Source organism: Echeneis naucrates, chromosome 7, assembly GCF_900963305.1.
Source record: "Echeneis naucrates chromosome 7, fEcheNa1.1, whole genome shotgun sequence".
Taxonomy (NCBI): Eukaryota; Metazoa; Chordata; class Actinopteri; order Carangiformes; family Echeneidae; genus Echeneis; species Echeneis naucrates.
Window position 1 is genome coordinate 12,774,695 of NC_042517.1, and position 19,257 is coordinate 12,793,951.

At 40.6% G+C, this 19,257-nt stretch overlaps 2 protein-coding genes across 4 annotated transcripts in view; both read left to right on the forward strand.

Annotated features, from left to right (window-relative positions):
* wnk3 (WNK lysine deficient protein kinase 3) overlaps window positions 1–9,310 on the forward strand; it is a 33,143-nt gene extending 23,833 nt beyond the window's left edge. For both annotated transcript variants that reach the window (XM_029507369.1, XM_029507370.1), the window contains exons 18-25: window positions 14–2,121; window positions 2,323–2,569; window positions 4,308–4,393; window positions 4,479–4,816; window positions 4,968–5,203; window positions 5,314–5,409; window positions 5,496–5,659; window positions 6,134–9,310. In XM_029507369.1, the coding sequence (XP_029363229.1) occupies window positions 14–2,121; window positions 2,323–2,569; window positions 4,308–4,393; window positions 4,479–4,816; window positions 4,968–5,203; window positions 5,314–5,409; window positions 5,496–5,659; window positions 6,134–6,691 (3,833 nt within the window). In that variant the 3' untranslated portion in view covers window positions 6,692–9,310. The remainder of the gene's footprint in view (window positions 1–13; window positions 2,122–2,322; window positions 2,570–4,307; window positions 4,394–4,478; window positions 4,817–4,967; window positions 5,204–5,313; window positions 5,410–5,495; window positions 5,660–6,133) is intronic.
* Window positions 9,311–10,179: 869 nt separating this feature from the next.
* On the forward strand, window positions 10,180–18,940 carry phf8 (PHD finger protein 8). Of its 2 annotated transcripts, none has more exons than XM_029507074.1 (22): window positions 10,180–10,437; window positions 10,968–11,268; window positions 11,515–11,600; window positions 11,711–11,837; window positions 12,112–12,272; window positions 12,432–12,573; window positions 12,732–12,918; window positions 13,005–13,167; window positions 13,289–13,376; window positions 14,100–14,206; window positions 14,327–14,418; window positions 15,097–15,186; window positions 15,306–15,587; window positions 15,685–15,767; window positions 15,856–16,025; window positions 16,227–16,312; window positions 16,428–16,549; window positions 16,800–17,131; window positions 17,222–17,317; window positions 17,403–17,512; window positions 17,930–18,290; window positions 18,381–18,940. In XM_029507074.1, exons 2-22 carry the CDS (start codon window positions 11,171–11,173, stop codon window positions 18,467–18,469), a joined length of 3,072 nt encoding a protein of 1,023 aa, XP_029362934.1. In that variant the 5' UTR covers window positions 10,180–10,437; window positions 10,968–11,170; the 3' UTR covers window positions 18,470–18,940. The 2 variants fall into 2 exon arrangements, with proteins under 2 accessions (XP_029362934.1, XP_029362935.1); XM_029507075.1 differs by having other exon boundaries at window positions 10,971–11,268.
* Window positions 18,941–19,257: the final 317 nt, after the last annotated feature.

The window sequence follows — 19,257 nt, forward strand, 5'->3', positions numbered from 1 at the left end:
TCTGTGGCTATAGAAAGTGAAGGATCCCAGAATCTGGAGTCCTTGACTGAAATACCCCCCCCCTCCTGTCCCACCCTTTCTACCACCTGTCCTGCAGTCTCTACTGCCTCAGCCCCTGCCTCCATGTCTTGCCCAGCCACTGCTGCCCATGCCTCTCACACCACTGCCTCTGAAAGCATCTCTGCACCAGCCTCTACCCTCGAAGCCTCTGCCCCTGCAGCTGCTTCAGCTGGTCATGAACTCCCAGTCCTGGTTTCAGCTTCGTCCGACTTAATTTCTGGTGCTCCTTCCTCCATAGCACTGACTGCTGTTCCTAACCTCCCCAACATGTCCACCGTCCCTGCTGTTGTATCTCCCACATCCACCACCAATATTCCTGATAGTTTCACTTCTCCTGGAACAAGTGGTTGCTCCACTTCAGGTCAAAGTATTGGGGATACAGCTGTAAGTGGCCCAGGTTCATGTGTGTCTGTGGCAGAGCAGTCCTCAACCTCTTTTAATTCACCGCCCCTGACTGCTGCAGCCGCAAGTCAAATTGCCATGGAGCAGCAGAAGACCCTTACCCAGGTGGCCAAAGCAGCTCCACCACAACTGCAACCACAGCTGCAGCCTGCGTTACAGCCCCAGGTACCAACAACCCAACAGCAACTGCAGGCAATGCAGCTAGAGCAGCAGGCACAGCAGATACAGCAGACAGCACCACAACAGCAGCATCAAGTGTACCAGGAACAAATCCAGCTGCAACAAACTCTGCAGCAGTCTGTCCAGCAGTTACAGCAACAGCAAATGTTACTGAAACAAATACCACTTCAACAACAGCTGACTGAGGTTCAGGTGCTGCCTCAGCCAAGTGCTACAGAAGTGTTAAAACAGCCTGGGCTTCAGCAGCAGTTCCTGCCAGCAATGCCCTTACAGCAGACCCAACAACCCATCCTTCAGCAGCAAACAACAGAAACAACACAGTACACCCAACAGTTGCTGCAGCAACCGCAATCACAACAAATACCACAGCAGGTTACAGCACCACTATCTGCTGTAGTGCCACAACAGCAGGCTCATATAGATCATCAACAGCAGCAACAAGTAAACCTACAGCAGGCAATGCAATTACAGCAACAGCAAATAGTGCAGCTACAGCAGCAGCAACAGCAGCTGTTAATGGGTGCTGTGGCTTTAAAATCAGACCAAAGCCAAACGTTGCCAATGTCAATTAGTCAACAGTTTCTTCAACAACAGGCACAGTTAAATGTTAGTCCTGTGCCACAGCAACAAATTCCACAACAAACACAACCCCCTGCTGAGCTGTCACAACAACAGATACAGTCACAGAAACAGCTCCAACACACTGAGCAGTCGCAAGAGGTTGTCAAAACCGTGGACACACCCCAAAGACAACAGCATATTTCATTGCAGAAGCAGTCTTCTTTGCAAATGTCAGAGTCAGAGGTGTCAACAGGAGAGACAAGTGTCACAGAGGACACAGGCAGCTACTCTGCCCCCTTTCACCCTTCTTCTGATTCTTCTCTTCCTCCTCTCCACCTGGGCACAGCAGAATCCTCCTTACCCACCCTCTCTCACACAATGACCCCATCCCCTGCTCAACCTTCCTCTGTGGCAGAGTCAGACAGCGAAGGCCCCCCCAAAATTGAATTTGTAGACAACCGGATGAAGACGTTGGATGAAAAGCTGAGGAACCTGTTGTATCAGGAGTACAGCAGTGGGGCTGCATCGGCTGGAGGAGCTGCCTCTGCTCCCACTTCAGCTGCCTCTACATCAGCAGGAGGAGAGGAGTCATCTGAGCCACAGTCACTTCACCACTTGTCTTTCCCCCCACCTGCATCTTCCTCAGATACTTCCCCCCACTCCTCGTCCTCCACCACCTCTTCCACCTCATCCCGTTCCTCCTCCACCTCCCCTGACCCAGAGCGGGATGGAGGGCAAGAGGACGCTTCCTCCGAAGTGCCCAGCTCTGCACAGCTGGGTCCAGTGGAGCAGCAGCCCGGCCCATCACTCCCTTCCACCTCTGTCTCATCAGACCCACCTAACTCTGCCCCTCCGCCCAGTCAGGATGACTCTGCTGGGCCCAAGCGGCCACCAGTGCCAGGAGAACCAACCATTCTTGTGAGTCAATACCAATCAATTTTTATCTTTCATTGAAGTGAATTTACATGATTTTACTGTATTATATTTCACTTTGTAAATGTGGTCCACTTGGTCCTTCTTTTTCAGCTGTCTGTGACATGTTATGCATTGTTTGAGTGTCTCTCCATTTTGAATGTCTCCAGTCTGTGCAGCCACTCTTAACTGTCTTGACTGTTCTAGGCTGTACCCCCACACTCTGACACCAGTACCACTGGAGACGTGTCGTGGTCCCCCAATCAGCATCCGATCCCCCTCCGGCAAGGACAGCAGCATCACAATGCAGGAGGTGGATATTTTGGCCTAAACCTGACATGTCCTAGTATCAGAAATCCTGTTAGCAAGAAATCCTGGACTCGCAAATTCAAAAACTGGGCGTGCAAACTGCGCCACTCCGCCAGCTTGTTCAAGAAACCCAGAGTCCAGCAAGGTAGCGTCCTCTTAGGGAGCGAGCAAGTGAGAGAGAGAGCGCGCGCGAGAGAGAGAGAGAGAGAGAGAGAGAGAGAGAATGAGATGTTGGGGCATGGACCTAAATCTAATTTCTAGCACTAGTTTTAACATAGTAAAATAACAGAATGATTAATTGTTAATGTTAATGGATGTTTAAGCCTAATATAATTCCGTTTTGCATAATGGTAATCCCCATGTCATGTCAGTGTTGACATCTCTACATTCATTGTTGTTTTCAATTTATTTTATCTGTTTGTGAATTCCTTTTTACTAAATCTCATTTTCTTGGTAACCTTTCTTTTTGCATGGGTTACTCACCCAGGGGCGAGAGCAGTGGAGAGTAGAGGAGGGTGGGAAGTGACACTTTATAGGAAGAGGTTTGCTTCACAAATCTGATGCCCATCGCAGTGCAGATGAGCTCTGTTGCAAAGCCCAGCTGTGACTGTGCCCAGGACATATCCCTTCATATGATCCCCACCCCCAACCTCACCCAATTCCTCAGGCACTGCCAGCAGCAACAACTTCACCTCCTCACCATCCACCTGCTCATTCAGTGTACCAAGAACCATTCAACTCATGTCATAATGCAGATAAGATAGATGCTAAGTTGCTAAGCTATTGTGCAATCACTTGTCATTCACCATATGTATATGCAGCTCAGAAAATATGGCTTTGGTCCCCAGGACTCAACTATATGTTGTAGTCGTAGCAAATTAATTTATGGAGATTACTTTAATTTGCATTATCTCTCTGAATATTCACATTATAGTTAAAGTTATCATTTCTGGAACGTATAATACACATAACTGAGGACTTCCAAGTTCTTCAGGTTCTGTTGTAAATTGGTCAGCTCTTCATATAGCTTAGCTTTATCACATTGTTCAAGTATTCTGGTCATCTTGCATGTATTTGTGTTTATATGTGTCATGTGTCACATTAGTTTAGGCCTTTTGTGCACATGCATGAGCAAATATGTTTCACACAAGTGACTAATAATGGATCGTTATCTGTAAGTAACACCAATTTCAGGCTGCATATTTTATGCTGATTTTAAATTATGCAGTGATTATCCATGTTGACACTTTGCTAATGTATTAATCCCAAATATCAAACACACTGAACAATATCACTATCTGACATCTCAAATTTGATATTGGGCTTTGTTGTCTGGTATATGAATGGGATAATGGTGAGCCAGTGAGAATGACAGAGTGGGTCGGTGGGGATACACTATTTTACACATTGACTTGCCATTTTTCAATGTTTCCTTTACTTAATTATTTGTTCTAATTTTTTAATTGAACAAGCATTTACCACTCCTTCCCACACACCCATAACAAATTTCTCTTAAGCATGATTTTGCATCTCAGAAATCTAAATGTATTTTTATGTTTATTGTTTTAACTTGGACATATGTATCCCATTGAACCCATCATAAGTTTACATATTCTCTAAACTGGATGCAAACCATGTAATTCACAAAGTTGATGATGTGTGGCATTGGTTAGTTTTTTGAGATGAGATTTTTAACACTGTGCCTTTGTGTTTGTGCCTCACGTCTGTCTGTGTGCATCTGTATGTCTCTGTCGTGTACATTTTCTTTGTGTTGTTTTTGTGTGTATTGCCTTGTCTTTTATGTGGTCCTTACCTGTGCACCTCTGTTTCTGTCTCTGGGCCCTTGTTTCCCCTTTTGTTTTTCATCCCTGTCACTTCATTAGATGGTCGTTCCAGCAGTCAGGCAGTTCAAGAAGAAAAGGAGTCGATGCCTCTAAATCCACCTCAGTCACGCAAAGGACGATTCCAGGTAGAAAAAAATAGTACAAATTTCATCCTCGCCTTCAGATAAGTCTGAACAAGCAGCTAACGTTGACCACATTCTCTGCCGCCAGGTGACTCCAGTCCCCCAGACCTCTCCCCCAAAGGATGCCCCATCAGGCCATGGTAGCACTCAAAGGAAAGTGGGACGGTTCTCTGTAACCCAGGCAGAGATGAAAAAAGAGGATGGACAGACTGGCAGCTCCCCGGTGTCTCCTCATTTCGAGAGAGAGAGGAGGAGATCTCGAGTGAAGGAAGGGGAAAAAGATGAAAGTAAGAGGACCCCAGCAATGGCCCATCTATCACGAGCTCATGGACACAACCACTCACCTCCAGGCAGCAGTGATGATGATAATGAGAGTGAGTTGGAGGATGAAGACCTGAGAAGAGAGCTACACAAGCTCAGAGAAAAGTAAGTAAACAGGGAGAGACATTTGACAGACGTTTGAATTTACAAGGTATTTATTTCCTCATTTATGAATTTTTTTCTGTTTTGTGTCTTCATTTATTGGTGTTTATTGGCTACATAGTACAACTTATATTTTCACTGTTTTCCTTTACAGGCACATCAAAGAGGTGGTATCACTTCAGGCCCAGCAGAACAGAGAGCTGCAGGAATTGTACAGGCAGCTTCGCTCCCTCAAAGACCAAAGACAGAGTCTGCCTGTCTGCCTTTCCCGAACTCCTCCGCTTCCCACAGCGCCTCCTGTCCTCTCTCCTCGCAGGCCACGGCCAGCCAAAATCAAACTGCGGCCGAGGCCTCACTCTCATATGGATAACAACGGAGTTAGCCTTTCTGGTAAAAAATAAATAAAACAAATTTAATAATTAATTCATTAATTCTCTCTATGTAGTTGCTTTTTTCGGGCAAGCTGTCACTGTAATGACTTTTTTGCATCTCTCATCTAGGGATTCAGCAGTCAAGTAGTTTCTCAGGGGGTGAACAGACTAGACTGCCCGTATACTACAACACAGAGCAATGCCCATCACTGCCTGCTAAAAGAGGTACTGTTTGCCATTGCACTGATAAATTGAGACAACCTGTTCACTGACAGACAGTGATGAAGAATGAGCCGAATGTTTTTTCACAGATCACAGTCCTCTGAGAAAAAGCACATTTACCGATGAACTGCACAAACTTGTTGATAATTGGACAAAGGAGACGTTGGGCCCTGCTCCGCCCAAGCCTTCACTGAATCAGATCAAACAAATTCAGCAAGTGCAGGAGTTGGGAGGTTGGAGCCAACCGGCTGAGGTACGAATACAAACTATTTTATGTATCCAGCCTCTAACTTTGCATTCAAAGCTTTCTTTTCCACAAATAAGTGAGAACCATTCACACGTCTGTGTAAAATAAATCCACAACCATTCACTCCTTAGCTCAGCATAAGCTAAAGGCTAGAATCAGGCAAAACAATTACCATGGCTCTGTCCAAAGGAAACCTATTTTATGCCATTTTATCTGGATCGCAACCTTGTCAAACTGCAACTTGCTGCTTTGCACTTGTTTTCCTCCTCAGTCTATGTTGTTACCTAAGATAACTGACTGTTGTCAATAGTATGCGAGCGGCATTGTGCTTCTAAAAATAAGGTAGATGAGAGTAATTAATGTGTTCAGGTTGTACACTTGTACTCTCTTTTGTGTTTTTTATACAATTCTGTGAAAACCAAACAATTCCAAAGTATTACCTTGCTACTGTGATATTCCCTCAGTATTTCTTTCATACAGGTGGCGCCACCAGGTTGGTTTCCAGTGGCACAGCTTAACCCGCAGGCATCCCCGACCCCTGCCAGCCTCTCTGTGGCAGCCCCTTCCCAATATACAGGTGGAGGAAGTCTGACCATCCTGCCCTCTCCAGGACCCACACCACAGACGCACATAGCTCAGGTGCCACAGAAACAGCAAAGTTTACATCTTCAGCAGTCTCTACCCCTCCAGCAGATGGCCTATCAGCAGATACCCCAGCCCCGGATGCAAACTCCCATACAGTCTCAGTCACTACCACAAACACAGCCCATTACCCAGCTGCCCCATTCGCCACTTCAAAGCCAACCACTGCTACCTTCCCAAATGCCGACATCTCCAGTGTCCACGGCCTCGTCTCAGCTGCCCGGCAGTGACACCACTGCACCCACAGATAGTACTGCTGCTACTGGGGGGACATTTTGCTCCTGCTCCTCCTCCTGCTCCACCTGCTCCTCCTCTTGCTCTACTGCTGCTCTACCTTCCAGTGCCAAAATTCACCCAACAAGCCCCACCTCAACTCTTCCTCTGGGACAGAAATGAAACCAAGGTGAAGTGTGAGGTTAATATGAAGGTGCAACGGATGGAAATACTAAGTTGATAAGGATGGAAAGCAATTTCATTCAGAGTGTTAGTATCATGTATGCTTGAGAGGGTTGTGAATGCAATAAATATATGGATTCCAGTGTACTTGTGTACGAGATGGAGAGTGAATGTGAGAGATGATAGATTTTTATGTAAAATACAGAAGGTAATATGGACACACAGCGGATGGGCTTTATGAATCATGATATGTTTGGGTGTTGAGGTGTAAAAACTCTTTAATGTATGAGTGTGAATGTGCGTGAGTGTTGCATTATCCAAGTACATATCCCTAATGTCCTTTGACACAAATTGACATTCATGGTTTTGTTTTCAAACCAACTCAGCTCAACCTGAACTCACCCTAAGCAGAGACAAGAAGGACAATTTGTTAGACTGTGTGTTGGCACTTTTTGTTGAATTTGTCAATACTCACAGTGAAAGGACTATCAGTTTTAAAAGTGCAATTAGTAATGGTCATCTAAATTGATCAGCATGTATTGTATTAAGCTGTCGGCAAGACATAAAATATTTTTGTAGAAGCATATTGATGAAAAAAACGAACGCATACAGCTTTTTTTCATGAACTTTACATGATCTTTTAAAACTACAGGCCTACAACACAAGGCATTTTAATGGGTAATGAAAAGAAAAAGTAAACAGCAGCATGTCACACGGCAGAGCATGGTAAGATTATCTATACACCACAACAGAGCAACAATATTGCTGTGTCGTGCCCCATAAAGCATGTGCTAAATTTGTATTATTTTATTTTTGTAATCAAGAATCAGTCGGAATTACTATAGGTGACGTTATATAAATCAGATTCATATTCAATATGGTGGCAAAGTGAAATATGTCCATGTTCAATGGCTACCTGGGTACACTCAGCCCGAGACTGCATGAACTTGTGACCAACTTTGCCTGAGTGCAAAGTGTTTGCAGCCCACTGAGATAATTTATCAAACATTTGCGTTCAGTACGAGATGCTTTCACATTTTACGTTTGTGTTTTCAGTTTGAGCTCCCTATATCAAAATATAGTGTCGTGCTGAGAAGGAGAACAAAAAAGAAATAAAACTGCCAAGTAATTATAAACTGGGGAGACTGTATGGATTATTCCCACAATGCCTTTTAAATTACCGCATTTTTTGTGTGTGTGAGTGTACATTTTTTTTCTGTGTGAGATAACTTTGTGATAGTCCCATGGCATTTATGGCATTTTAAACTGCCTGAACCCGCAAAGCAGCCTCTAAAGTGTCACTGTAACCAGCTAAAAAATGTTTATTTTGCCTATGTCTTGGGTTCTGTTTCTTCAAGAATCAAAGTGAGAGCTTAGTTTGATGTCCAACTCTGTAGTGGGATCCTCATTTGCCTAGTGGTCAACTTTGTTTGGTTATGTACAATTTCTTTATTTCAATTGTGAACTATTTAGTCTTCAACAAAAGACTCCCAGTGTGATGACATCAGTCACAAGTTGAAATGTGGGCCATAGTTATGCTTAATGCACATTACAAAAGGTTTAGTCAAGTCAAAAATGTTCCATTCCTCCATTCCTAAACTCACTTCCTTTATAAATGCAGATATACAGAGAGTAATATATCAGCAGCAGATATATTACATTTCATTGGGTTATCAGTGCACTTAGCCATACACACATTCGACCATTGATGGTCAGTCGGTAATCATTTTTTGGCATAATAAATAGCTTGTAGTCAACACAGCATTTCTGTTTTATTAATGATAGAGGGATGGTGTGCCACAGAAAAACAGGAGATTGTGCAAGTTGTTGAGACTGCTAAATGTGAGTTTAATTAATTTAAATGTGAATGGACATTGAGGGCTAGTTTGTTTTAAAGGATATGGTTGTTCAGAAACTGCAATTGCATAATCTAGTATGATAATGGTTTTCTGTATCAGTTGCTTTTCAAAACAACCCACATTTTCACAGAGCTGTAGTTGATTATTAGTGAAGGTGAGACACTGTGCTGTTATGTCTGATACTAACATGTTGACCGCAAGCTACAGCTAAACAATCATGACTCATGATGTGGAGCTGGCTTTGTCCATGAAGTGTTACCAAAATGTTATCTAAAAGATAAAGATTATTTTTGTATTTTGAAATTAGGTTATAAAAATTGTAAAATTGTGTTCTCATCATTATTAATCTATGGTTATTTGAAACGAGAAAACACTGGTTTTCATCCCTGTTTACATGGGACTCCCTCTCCTTGATATACCTCTCTAAGTCCTGAGAGGACAGAGTAATTTAAGATTAAATTCAATTACATTTTGGTTATTTTTGACATCTTATTTCGGTTTTAAACTATGAAATCCTGGATAATAAATGACATGGGTTGGTGGACTGCAGAAATGTATAACAAACGTATAAATTATAGCAACAAAAACCAGGGGAGTCCCAAATGGCATGACTGAGAACCAATAACAAGATGACATTTGGGCAAAGAAACCTAGAAAAAACAAGTTATGTTGCTGGTGATTTAGCCTCTGTAAATTGTAACTAATTCAACTGTTGATTTTATTTATGTTTTGTAACTAATCAAAATAAATGATGTTAAACATCAAATCATGACATTGTGCATTGTTTTCAAGCCCCATCGACCTAAAGTGCAAATGTAACACCAACACAAGACAGACGTGAAGGCCAAGAAGCCACTTGTTTTTTTTTACCGTATGTAGCTTTTGTATGTACAATGAACCTCATATGACTTAATTCAGTAATAGCCAATGGTAAAGTCAACCTTTCTCAGAAAGAATGCAATAGAAAAGTGAAATTGATTGAATTACATTTTTCCTGTCAAGTTAATGATTTATTCCTCAGAGGAGTTTGTGGGTTGAGGGGGCGTTTTCCGGTTCGTAGCCTAAATATTTAAACAATATTTAGACATAGGAAATGAAAAGAAATGTGCTTCCAAACTTTGCATTGTACATAGACAGACAATGAATCTGCAGATTTAACTCAAATTGAATAAAAAAGAAAAATAATACATACAAATATGTCTTTGTTGACCTAGACCTGGAAAAGAAGAGGGTGACATTGCAACCTCAGTGCAGTGAGCTTCCTTCCTTCCTCTCCTACACATCTTTTTTCTACTTCACATCTTTTTCTTACTTTCTACAGCTTAAATTTTTATTGAAGCTTAAATAAACTAACATTTAATTGTTCTCAAAAATGCATTTTAATACACTACCCTGTAACATGGCAAACGACCAATTCAAATTAAATAAAAGCTCATATACATCACAGGGATAATTGACTTTAAACCTTACTTAAATTGGTTTGTTAACGTTAAATACATTGAATAAAAAAACAATCTCTTTAGGTTTGATTTTCTTTTTTCTTTCTTTCTTTTTTTTTTTTTTTTTTTTTTTATGTAACTTGACGGCAACTTTATTGTTCTTTGAAGCGCGGACAGTGACGAACAACGGTCTGACGCTGCTGCCTTTGAAATGGCGCTGATGCAGTTAATACGCCGTTAGTTTAGTTATTGAGATCGTACAGGTCGTAGTTTTCTGGTCCAGTGGGACCTTCTGGTACTAGCCTACATACTGGTCAAAACAGAGTTGATAAACAAAAAAAATGTGTTGAACAAAATTGTTAATAATTTACGTTGCATAATAAGGCCGCAGCTGACCCCGGCCTGGCGTAGGGATTACAACGGCTCTTGAATGCTCGGCCCTGCCGCGGTGAGTTGCCAGCTCCAAGTATCGATTAAGCTCACAAACGACGTTTGGAATTACTCGTTTGTTTCTGGTTGAAGTGATATTTGTTTTGAGATTGAGCGCTAAATGAATTGCACAAACTTTTGCCCTGAATAAGTTTTAGTTAACATCTGAGCAAATGCTTTAGGCAGCTACAATGTTGGCTAACATGGCTAACAGCATGTTTACAAACAGCTAGCTAACGCTACAAGCTGCCAGCCGGCTACTATTGAAAGACAAGAAGAAACGATGTTATTCTTGGTTAAAATCTACCGAGCATATAAAATAGGAATCAATTTCCTTAAAATGCACATAATATGAGAAAGTTTGTTACTTATAGACTTTATCATACGGTAACCGCTATCTACATGGTTGAGTGAGCTTGCAGCTTAGGGTTTAGCAGCACATTTATATTTACACAGTGTGAAGTGTTCATCCTGTACACAAATGAGTTTATAAAATATATTCGCGGCTTGTGGTCAACAAATAAGAAGTTCCTTGTTTGGATTTTCCAGCAGGTGTCCTGGTGACGTCTTGTGGACATCAAGAGAAATCTGGAAGTGAAGTCAGATCTGCAAATTTGTTAGATGTTAACTTTACCATTTCTATATCTGGAATAGGGCCTCTTGTTTGAATGGTCCACATACACCTGAATTAGAGATCTTTTCACGAAGAAAGGTTTATTGGTTAGTTCACACATACACAAACAGACTGCAATATGGCATCAGTACCAGTATACTGTTTGTGTCGCCTGCCATATGATGTGACACGCTTCATGATCGAGTGTGACATTTGTCAAGACTGGTTCCATGGAAGGTAGGTAATTTTCAACATTGTTATAAATGCTCCATATTGATTCGATGTAATTATACCTACGATCTTAACTGCATCGTGCCCCATGCATGGGACCTACCAGAATTAATTTAGCTGTTCTGCAAATATTTAGATTTCCTTCACCACCAGTGAATTATTATTTTACTTATTTAATGCTAAAATTCAGGAAGAGTCTGTCATGGAATTAGATTTGTTCATAATAGTGTTTTCTTTTTTGTGTGTGTGTAGCTGTGTTGGTGTAGAAGAGGACAAAGCTGCTGAAATTGACCTATATCACTGTCCCAACTGTCAGGTCACCCATGGGCCATCTGTCAGTAAGTTACAACTCCTACGTATGTTTCTCTGAAGTTATGCTGTTCTTACTGGTTTATGTAAGTACATAATGCGTTTATTGCCCTTTGTTTGCTTTCCCTCCTTTTCTCAGTGCGCAAACGACGTGGAGGTAACAAGCAGATGGATAGTAGTGCTGCGGGAGGAAGAGATCCCTGTCGGCCTGTTAAGACTGGTAGTCCACAATTTGTCAGAGAGCTACGGAGCCGCACATTTCCAAGGTAAGTGTCTCCTGCCTTGCTGCAAAGAGAAAAATAGAAAGAAATGTGAATGTCAATCAGTTTTAAGATAAAATGGTGTTCTTGTAGCGTACACATCAAGAACTAAAACTTACGCATGAACAAGCGATACTATTTGTACAATCATAAAAGCAGTTATTTGCATCATCCATATTCTTTTTGTGTTGGTTGGTTGGCTGGAGAACTTATGCCTTATTATATCATAACTGCTAAACATTCTGTGTTGTGCATTCTTCTGGAATCATATCTATGACAGTGCGGATGAAGTTTTGCTAAAGCCGTCTGGGGCCCAGCTGACAGTGGAGTTTCTTGAAGAACATTCATTTAGTGTTCCTGTGATGGTGTTGAGGCGGGATGGACTAGGCATGACGCTTCCTCCGTCATCATTCAGCGTCAGTGATGTAGAACACTACATCGGTAAAGCTTTGATGCATTCAGCACTACATTTAGATACAAAAAACATATAGTTCTTAAATAGGTATGTGTATATAGTGAGAATTCAATTTTGATCTTTGTGTTGGTAAAGCAGGAAGTCATTTTCACTTTTCTCAAATTGCAATTTTTTTTTTTCTGCAGGTGCGGACAAAGAGATCGACGTGATTGACGTATCCCGACAATGTGACTTGAAGATGCGTTTAGGAGACTTTGTGGAATACTACAACAGTCCCAACAGAGACCGAGTGCTCAATGTCATCAGCCTGGAGTTCTCTGAGACCAGGTACGCAAAGCCATTCACTTCACCGTCAGTTAAATTTGTCATTATGATCAAATGTCTTGTTATTTTCAAATTCATTAAAAAAATAAATTAGCACTTTCAAAATGAAGTTGCGTTGTTACAGATGTGATATTTAAAGACAAGTGGTGGACTTGTTTTAGGCTCTCAAACTTGGTGGAAACTCCAAAGATTGTGAGAAAACTGTCATGGGTTGAAAACCTCTGGCCAGAAGAGTCTGTGTTTGAACGCCCTAATGTGCAGAAATACTGCCTAATGGGAGTGAAGGATAGTTACACAGACTTCCACATTGACTTTGGAGGCACATCAGTATGGTACCATGTCCTGAGGGTGAGAGATTATATTTTTTCAATAAAATAAAAAAATATATAATGTTATTGTTTTTAAGAGATGTAACTTTCAATGTGTGTGTTTAGGGTGAGAAAATCTTCTACCTGATTTCCCCCACCCCAGCCAACCTGGCACTTTTTGAAAGGTGGAGTTCTTCATCTAACCAGAACGAGATGTTCTTTGGAGACCAGGTTGACATGTGTTACAAGTGCTCCGTCAAACAAGGAAATACTTTATTCATACCAACAGGTAGACTGAAATAACTCAACTGGTTTATTCAGTTACAGAAAAAAAGTTCTAACAGAGGTGCAATAGTCAGACATAATTGGATCAAACAGATTAATTCCTTTGTGATTTGTTGGTTATCCAGGATGGATTCATGCTGTCTTGACTCCGGTGGACTGCCTGGCCTTTGGAGGAAACTTCTTGCATAGTCTCAACATTGACATGCAGCTCCGGTAAGCTTCTTCAAGACTGTTCATGTTATCTTATCTGATCGTTGGCACATCCTGGCTACTTGGGAGATGGACATTTGCCTCTCTAGAGATATCGCCCACACATTCCAGACTCTGCCGGAATTTGCCTAATTCCATTGCAGCAAGTTATTATGGCCCCTCGCTTACATTTCCTTGGAGTAGTAATTCTTGGCTATAATAAATGGAGCCACTTGTTATTTAGTTATAACTGTACAGTAGGAAAAAAAAAGAGTGGTCAAATTCGAAAAATAAAAGTGAAAACTTTTAACACATGTCCATGAATGAAGGATGTTTATAAAACAAAAACATGTCTGGATCTTGGTAGGAAAATGAAAATAAGTAATAAAATAAAGATCAATTAAAGTGCGGAAGCTAGAAAATACCGTAAGCATTTTCAACATCATATTCAAACTGTTCAATTAAATAAGAAAACTTTTTAGCTTTACTATTCAAGCTGAAACAAATTTTACTGAGATGCTTAGTTCTTCAATGTAGACATTTTCTACAATTTTCTACCGTTTTGTTTTAGTGTGGTAATATTTATGGCATGTTTGGGACATACATAATCAACCAAACAGTCCAGCACAAATACACGTATCGTTACACCCCTACAGTACAAAGTTAATGAAGTTAAAAGTTTAATAATGGAGTTAAGTCTGACTTTTCTCTCTCTTTTTTTTTTTTTTTTTTTTTTTTTTTTTTAAGAGCATATGAAATAGAGAAGAGATTAAGTACCGCAGACTTGTTCAGATTTCCCAACTTTGAGACTGTGTGCTGGTATGTTGGAAAGCATCTTCTTGATACATTCAGAGGTGAGGGATTTTGATGAATTCCATAATATTCAAGTTATAGCCTAATGAAAAGTAATTGGTGGGCTCTAGGCTTTGATTTATAATTGTGACATTATTAATATTGTGCTATTTTTCTCACAGGCTTGAGAGAAAATCGCAGGCACCCTGCCACTTACCTGGTACATGGAGCTAAGGCCCTGAACAATGCCTTCCGCACCTGGACCCGCAAAGAGGTGGGTAAAATCATATTTTATTGCTTTACCTATTTGTATAGCATTCTTTCCTCTGTTGGCCATTTGTTTTTGATTGATTTCTTTTTTTTTTCTTTTTTCTTTTTTCTTTTTCCTTCCATAACCAACTGTGATCTTGAAATACTTTTGTCCTTTACCCAACTGGTACAAGATATTTAAGAAACATTTAAGCCCACAATTCGTGCTTGCACTTCCCTGTTTCATTCGTATCCACAAGGTTTTAAAAAAACCTATTCTATTCACATGTTCCCTCTGGTTTAATCATTTTCAATGCACCTATTATAACTACAGACATACATGCCACAGATATATTTACCTTTTCTTAATTTAGGCAGAAAAAGATTGAATATTGTAGTTTCAATGTTCATTGATAGTAGCGGTCTTCTACAATTAAGAAGTGGGTAACCTCATTTAGCAATGATAGTGTTATAAGCTTCTGTAAACATGTGACCTGAACAATTTAGTATAGACTAAATTGTTGTTCATTTAGTCACTAGAACTGCCACACTGTTTCATAAATAAACTTGCATTAAGTCCACTTGACTAACCCTAATGTTTAACAATAACAAAGTTGTATCCCTGTTTTCAACCTTTGGCCAGTAAAATGTAACTTTGAATTGTATTGTCTGAGATAACTGACACCTACCTCTGTACCCCCAGGCTTTAGCAGAGCATGAAGTGGAAATTCCAGAAACCATCAATACTCAGACACTAGTGAAGGACCTGGCTAAGGAGATTCGTCTGGTTGAGGTAAAAAAAAAATAGATTACTGAAATTTAGTGTATGGCTTTAGCTAAGTGTGTGCATATATATAATTTTATTGTTTGGGTTTTTTTTTACCTGCACTCATCAATACTTTCTATTGACAGGACATCTTCCAGCAAAACATTGGTCGCACTGGGCCTCAGTTTCCAGGATCGCCACTCTCTAAAACTCCCTTGACCACTTCTCAGAATTCAGGACGACCCCCTGGAAAAAAGAAAGGACCCAAGCCTAAAGAAGTGCTTGGGGCTCTTGGACCCCCCATATCCAAGAAGAAGAGTCAAAAAGGGCTACATAAGGCAGAGGCAGGGGAGCTGGACCTCATTGAGATCCATACCAAACACACACTCAAGAAATTTCAACCTGGCAAGACCAAAAACAAGAATAAGGTACTGGGTTTATGATTACATTGTGAATGCTTATCTAGCTAGTTTTGTGTCGTTAAGTTTCTTTTTTAAATTTGATTACAATTTATCCTCTTTGCAGTTGGAGCTGCCATTAGAAGAGTTTGAGGGGAAGCTAAATAAAAGCAAGCTGAAACTTGTGTTGACCAATGGAAAAATCCAAGGGTAAGCTTAGCAGCTTATTTTCAGTGTTATTATTTTGGTCATCTCAAATTCTTGCCAAAGTCAATACTTGTGTTTTCTCTTGCCGTAGTAAAAAGGATGGCAGCAGTAATGGTGGAGGAAGTACTGGAAACTGCAAACATCTTGCCATGGGAGGATCCAGTCTTTCTGACTTGGAGTCCGAGGATGAGCTGCAGATTGATGAGACTCCCCCACCACGACGCAAAACTGCAGGACCCAGCAAAAAAAAGAAACTAAGTGGTTAGAATTTAACTTCAATGGTTTTATGAATTTCTTTCAGTATGAGAACTACTAGATTAATGTAATTTTGTTTTCCAGCGTCTACAAAGTAGATTAGATTTCTTTACCTGTTGGTTAAATGTTGTAACTAATATAATTTCATAGTATGGTGTCAAAACATATTTGCCACTGCAGCCTCACTGTGTGAAAACATGCTTTCAGGTCTTCCTAGGAAGCTTCCAAGAGCCAAACCATGTTCTGACCCCAATCGCATCAGAGAGCCTGGGGAGGTAGACTTTGACATTGAGGTGAGATCATTAGGGTGTCACCAATAAGGATTTCTTAGTTATTATAATGATTACATTATGAGTTAGCTTTGGTTAAATAGTATTAATGGAATTAATGGAAATATTTTGGCTCCAGGAGGATTACACCACAGATGAAGAGGCACTGGCTGCTCATGGAGTGAAGGGTGGTGCAGGAGGCATTCTAGACTTATTGAAGGCCAGTAAGCAAGTGGCTGGCTTGGATTCTGCAACACTTAGGTTAGATTTAATTGATTACCAGTGTTTCAATTATTATTTGATTAATTTGGTACTAAAAATTTAGGAAGAGTCAGTTGTGTGTATTTTTCAATATTTTTGTACCAAAGTGTGTATAAATATCTTACAGCATAATGAGTCCAATGAGCTTAGAAGTGTTAATAATTGTCATAAGTGTAGTTTCGTTTTTCTCTGTTTGATATTATTTCGGGGATTATTATGCAGTGATTGCTCAACTCTGTCCTTTTCTCAGTGAGGAAGCCCCAGCTTCTCCCAGTACTCGTGATGCCATTCAGGGGATGCTCTCAATGGCCAACCCTCCTTCCTCATCCTCGTCTTCTTCCTCTTCATCTCCTTTATCTATCTCTGGAGGCCTGACAGAAGGATTAGGAGTGGTGAAAGAAAAAGGTGGCAAGGCTGTTTGGGTGACTGGAGGGGTCAAAAAGACAGGGAATCCTGATAAGAAACCTATCATCCAGCGGCCTGGGAAACGACCAATTAAAAGGCCAGCTCGTCATTTTAGTGATGAGGACAGTGCAGATGAGCAAGAGACTTTGGGAACCTGTTTTAAGGATTCAGACTATGGTGAGCAAGACATTCAGTGACTTATGCTTATTAAGTTTATGGGTTTTATTGATCAGTCTGGGGAGTAATTATGTTAATCCCATTTTCAAGTTTACCCATCCTTGGAGTCTGATGAGGAAGACCATGTTAACAAGGCTAAGATGAAGCGCAAGAAAAACTGGGATGACACTCCTTGGAGTCCAAAAGGTATGTGGTTTAGACAATGCAGCAAGATGAATCAAATTTGATTTTAAGCTTCTAAAAGTGGATAAAATTTCTTTTTCATTTATAGCCAGAGTGATGCCCACCCTTCCCAAACAGGATCGACCGGCCAGGGAAGGAGCAAGAGTTGCATCTGTAGAAACTGGCCTTGCCGCTGCTGCTGCCAAACTAGCACAACAAGTGAGTTGGGAAGAAAAAGTATGTTCGTCTTAGAATAGTGTGTGAAGAAGCTACTATAAAGGCCAATTTAGAGCGCATTAAGGTCTGTCCAACATAATTGAGCACAAGAGCACAGCAACTTTCCTCTGAATATTTATTGTACAAACACAAAGCTTTACCTTACAAGATGCTTTGCGGTAATGTACTACTGTGAGAAACTGGCAAGTACAGCAGTCCAGAGAAATTGATTGCTATATTGGGTTCTTGATATAGTAGGCTTTCTCTATCATAGACAAAAAACAACAAGAAGCAGACTCGAATTACCCTTGAAACCTATGTCCTAGTGACAATCCCAATTTTGACAATCCCAGTGGAAGCATCTTTCACTAAATAACAATAATTACCTTCTTCTTTTTCTTTTTTTTTTTTATGGTTCAGGAACAGCAAAAGCCTGCTAAAAGGAAGTACACTAAAAAGCAGCGTCCTCCTGCTCCAGTAGTCACTCCACCCCCTGTACAAACTGAGCCAGCCCCACCTTCCCCACCACCTGCTCCAGATTCAGCAGCAGACTTCAGCCCAGAAAGGAGGATGGATTACTACTCTGCTAGTCTTTTGGACCATGAATATACAGCAGGACCAGGACCTTTTGGCCCAGGAGGCCCCAGAGGTAGCGGTGCCATGGCCCCTGGTGTATTCCTCACTTCCCGTCGACCTTCCCTGTCTCCGCAGAACAGCAGCTCTCACACTGGCGCATCCCCTGCAGGTTTAGCCAGTCAAGGCACAACAGGACTTGGTCAAGGTATGCATAAACATAAAACATTGACAGCAAAAGTGCATATTTCTTTGATAGAATATTTTCTGATGTATCTCCTTCTCCGTGTTAATCTAGGGAAACGTCCAAAGAAAGGACTTGCAACTGCAAAACAGAGACTTGGAAAAATTCTGAAAATTCACCGCAATGGCAAACTTCTCTTGTGAGAGTTGTCGGGAAGGTGGTTGGAAACATAAATGGAAATGAAGAAAATTGATTTTGTTGAGCGTAGGTCTGAAATAAATAGAGATAGTAATCTATATTTTGTACTCTAGGTAAATTTGTTTACTGTTTTCACCTCATATCGAACCTCACTATAACCTGTCCTGCACAACGTATTCAGCCCGGCTAATGAGCAGGCTTTTTTTGGCACTCCACTTATCTATAACTGCCTACAGGTATTTTCAGAGGCCCATCCGTGACTTTAAACAATTCACTGTAATGTTTTAGATGAACACCTGATGTGGTAAATAATATTTAAGTGACCAAATTTGGATGGTGATTATAAAAACCAATTTGAAATGACAGGTGGAGAATGATTTAAGCAATTACCATAAAGTAAAAAAAAAGACAACCTGTTACTTTTCTTCAAATCTTTTTTGTTATTTTTAGTAATAGTATTCATCTAAATGAATTGACCTGTTCATCATATTTTTTTTAAACGAAAGGAAAAACAACACAATTTTAGTCAGCTCATGTTTAATGTCTGTATACCCCCAAATATCATAAAAGAATAAGACATACTCACAGATACAGTTATGCAGTTGAAACTTTGTATTCAATTTTTATTTTTGTTGAAATCTTAGCTTTTAAAATCTTGGGTCAAGGTCGATTAAAGCATGTTAATCTTTCACACAATCTGCAAAATATTCGGTTGCACACGGTCATATTTGCATCACCAATTTTCCTCTGCACACTGTAGCTGTACACATAAAGTAGAAAGGTCTCAACTGAT

Coding starts and splice junctions, on each gene's coding strand:
- phf8 (XM_029507074.1), top strand. CDS start 11,171: ATGGCATCAGTACCAGTATACTGTTTGTGTCGCCTGCCATATGATGTG. Junction 16,313..16,427: donor AGGTAGACTTTGACATTGAG/GTGAGATCATTA, acceptor TTTTGGCTCCAG/GAGGATTACACCACAGATGA. Junction 17,318..17,402: donor CACTCCTTGGAGTCCAAAAG/GTATGTGGTTTA, acceptor TTTCATTTATAG/CCAGAGTGATGCCCACCCTT.